The 3,930-nt window shown below is 40.7% G+C and overlaps 1 protein-coding gene across 1 annotated transcript in view; it reads left to right on the forward strand.

Annotated features, from left to right (window-relative positions):
- SNRPA1 (small nuclear ribonucleoprotein polypeptide A') overlaps positions 1-890 on the forward strand; it is a 16,161-nt gene extending 15,271 nt beyond the window's left edge. The window contains exon 9 of the mRNA XM_007959933.2: positions 832-890. Within this exon, the coding sequence (XP_007958124.1) occupies positions 832-890 (59 nt within the window). The remainder of the gene's footprint in view (positions 1-831) is intronic.
- The last annotated feature ends 3,040 nt before the right edge of the window (positions 891-3,930 follow it).

A 3,930-nucleotide genomic window follows, 5' to 3' on the forward strand; every position in this document is an offset into this window, starting at 1 on the left:
CAACCTTCCTTCCGAGGAGTGGCTAGTGGGTTTGAACCGCCAGCCGTCTGGTTAGCAGTCAAGTGCCTTAGCCACTATGCTACCAGAGCTCCCTCCTATTCTGACTATATAGTATGACAGAATTACTGAATTAATTTGCATCCCCTGGAAGACTCTGTTTGAGCTTTAGAACCTCTTGAGATTTTTTATTTTATTCTGAAAACACACTGGGGAAGGGAAGATAAAATATCATTCTTGATTTCTATTTGATAGGCTTCCAAGTAGCACTTACCAGTTGTGTTCTATCTTGGTAGTATCTAGAATTTGTATGTTTGAATCTGATTCCAAACATTTATGTTTTATGTAGCCATAAAAACAGTTGGCTTAAATGAATAATTTCTAAAACACTAACAGTTAAAACAGACTTCCTTTTTCAAAATACACTGATCAAAATGTCTGCAATAAACTTGAACAGATTTGACCTTTTGGTTATTGTTGCCATATCACCCTAATTTATAAGGGCAATAATATTATTGAATATTCTCAGCATATGGAATGTAGTAGATGCCCAAATGTTTTTTGAGTGTGTATTTGCAGTTTCTTTGCCTATAGTAATAGCAAGAACAAAACACAAAATATAAATTCACAAAAATGAATTATAGACCAGAGTGAGTAGCAACAATTCTGGCATACACTATCTCCAGACTATAAGCTCCTGGAAGGCAGGGGCTCTGTTTGTTTTCTTTGTCCCTTCAGAGCTTAGCACACAGTAACCTCACACAGTGAGCACTCACATGTCCAGCCAACAAATTGCTTAAAATTGATGTGATTTGTAATTTTATGTTTCTTAAGGGCCCACCGACAATGGTGAGGAGGAGATGGAAGAAGACACAGTCACAAATGGGTCTTGAGCAGTGTGACCTGCAAATCTACAGGATGTGGAATAATGCCATCTTGGGACGAGTCTTGCTCTTTGAACATGGAATAGTCTTACTTGGGTCTGCAAAGTAGAATTCATAAGCATTGATGAAATGCACAAAACTGTTGCTGGTCATTTTGTAATGTAAATTTTTGAAATCTATAAATGTCAGTTTTCTACATATAGTAAATTAAAAGACACTCAGTGTGCTGCCAAGTTACAACTCATGATGGGGTGTTACACTGTGGTGTATGGTTATGTTTAAGTTGGAAGTGTAAGAGGACACTCTGAAATACTTAGATTTTAAAATTCTTAATAAAATTGAGGATTATCCGTTTTGCTGCCAGTGATTGTCATTAAAAACCAGCAATCCCTTTGGTGCGTGTTTTCTGCACAGAGTAACAGCTCCATTAAGGGCAGCTAGGCTTCAAGATTCATGAGTCAGCATACTTAGACCTTCTACTTTAACCCTACATACAGACATCATGCAAATTAATAAATTACTGATTTGTAGAAATACAGAAGGGAAATGTGACTTGGTAGTCAGGTAATGGGATATGAGCAGAGGAACAGCTTTTTCTAACTTTTAGGACTTGGTAGAGGGACCATTGCTTACCTGGCAGGCAGACTAAGGCCCGATTTCCTCACAGCTCCTAAATGTTTTATTCCATTCTTGACACATGGTAAATTTAAGCCAAAAAAACATGGTACTGGGGATTGGATGAGGGTGGCAAGCACCTTAGCTTTCCATCCACATGTCTGACATTCACTGTTGTGGTTTTCCAAACCCAGAATCTGAATTCTATTGCCTTAATTAGTGGTTCCTTAACCCTAACTGAGTTTTAGAATTAATGGGAAGAATTTTAAAAATACCAATGCCTTGGTCTCACTAGATAACCAGTTTCTTTAGCTTGGTTTTTTTTTTTTTTTTTTTTTTTTCTTTAAAGTTCCTTGTCAGGTTTTAAATGTGAGAAATGCTCTTCTGAGTAGTCCCTCAAATAGTTGTCAGTGATTGCTGAGCAGCCAGTAACATCATTCAGTACCACATGAGTAAGGCATACACAGATGCCTAGGACATGGGGGAACTCTGCCTTCCAGGAGCTGACAGGCCCACTGGGAAGTCAGAACCACAAAAAACAGTATACTAAACCTCAGTGTGGGAGCTTAAGGAGGGGTCACTATGAGTCAGGTCTGACTTGATGGCACATAACAACAACAAACCTCAGTGCAGTAGTGAACAGTAAGAATGGAGTGCAGCATTCAGAACAGCTTTAGAAAGGAGATGGAACTTGGGCCTAGAAGAACATTGTTATGTGCCGTCAAGTCGGACCTGACTCATGGTGACCCCTCTTTGGGTTTCTGAGGCGGTATCACTACGAAAGTAAATTGCCGAATCTTCTGGGGAGTGGCCAGTGGGTTTGAATCGCCAGTCTTATTGTTAGCAGTCAAGTGCTTTAGGCACTATGCTACCAGAGCTCCTTAGAAGAACATAGCCTTTAGAATTTCTCAATTTAACTCTAAACCAGTGCTTTTTAAACTACTGTGCTATGGATCGAGAGGATCTTGTTAAATGCAGGTACTGTGGTGAGAACCTAATAAATTCCAGGTGCTGTGGCTCAGTACAACACTCAGTAGGAGGGATTTCTAACTTCACCTGAACTCTTAAAGTTCCATGGTTTCAAATCAGTTCATTCCTGTTTAACCCACTACTAAGAATTTGCCTTTCCACTCCAGATACACGAAATCAAAATCTACGTTCAGCAAGATCCCCAGGTGATTCTTATGTATACATAATGTAATAATCACCTGGGGATCTTAAGCTGTAGATCTTAACCTATTGCTTCTGCTTCTGTTCAGAAAACCCATTGCTAGAGCATCTGACTCAAAACACTGTTTCAGAGTAAACTACGATCCTTGGGGTTTTCAATGGCTCTGGTGGTGTAGTGTCTAAGGCATTTGACTCCTAACCAGAAGGCTGGCGATTCAAACCCACCAGCCACTCCTCGGAAGGAATCTGCTTCCGTAGTGATACTGCCTCGGAAACCCAAGGAGGGGTCGCTATGAGTAGAGCCTGACTCGAAGGCAGTGTGTTTGGTTTGGTTTGGAATCTTACTGATCCTGGGTGGTGTGAACCATTGGCGCATTATCATTGGGGCATATCTACTAACCTAAAGGTTGGCATTTTGAACCCACCCAGCAGCACCACGGAAGAAAGTCCTGGTAATTTGCTTTTGTAAAGATTACAGCCTTGGAGACAGTGCCTAAGGCATTTGACTGCTAAACAGAACACTGCGGTTCAAACCCACCACCAGGAACTCTTCAGAAGGAAGATTGGGCAATCTACTGTAGAGATAATGCCTTGGAAACCCAAGGAGGGGTCGCTATGAGTCTAAATGACTCTACGGCAGTGGTTTTTTTGTGTTTGTCTTGTTTTTGAGCTATCTTTCAGGGTTACCAGGCCTTCTCGGCCTTCTGAGATTCCAATTACAGGTATTTATGTTTAATGTTCACAATACATTACTTCAAAATAGGCCACTATATGACTTGGACATTATGCAAAAACCATATTAAAACGTTAGGAGCACCTGCTTCTGGTTGTCCTCATTGCCACCAACTGCTGCAGCTGGAGCTGCTGTTAGAGGCTTGGAGGAATGGACTCTGGCAGCAGAGGGAGCTGAGTGAGAGGAAGCAAGTGAGGAAGAAGTAGAATGTGCCCAGTCCCCATCATAAGTCAGAGACTACCCTTTTTCTGGTTGTAAAGTTTCATAGATTTTGAGTGATTTGCCCTAACTCAGTTTTCCCCAGAAATACAATATATTTAGTGGGCAATTTTGCCTTTGAATTATGATGTTGACAAAGAATATTACGCATATCATGGACTGCCAGAAGAACAAACAAGTCTTTGTTGGAATAAGTACAGCCAGAATGCCCTTGAAAGAAAGGATGGCAAGATTTCATCTCACATGCTGTGTGCATATTATCAGGAGAGAACAGTCCCTGGAGAAGTACATTGTTTTAAGTAAAGTACAAGG

Source organism: Orycteropus afer, unplaced genomic scaffold (genome assembly GCF_000298275.1).
Source record: "Orycteropus afer afer isolate SDZICR_OR568_19922 unplaced genomic scaffold, OryAfe1.0 scaffold00019, whole genome shotgun sequence".
Lineage (NCBI taxonomy): Eukaryota > Metazoa > Chordata > Mammalia > Tubulidentata > Orycteropodidae > Orycteropus > Orycteropus afer.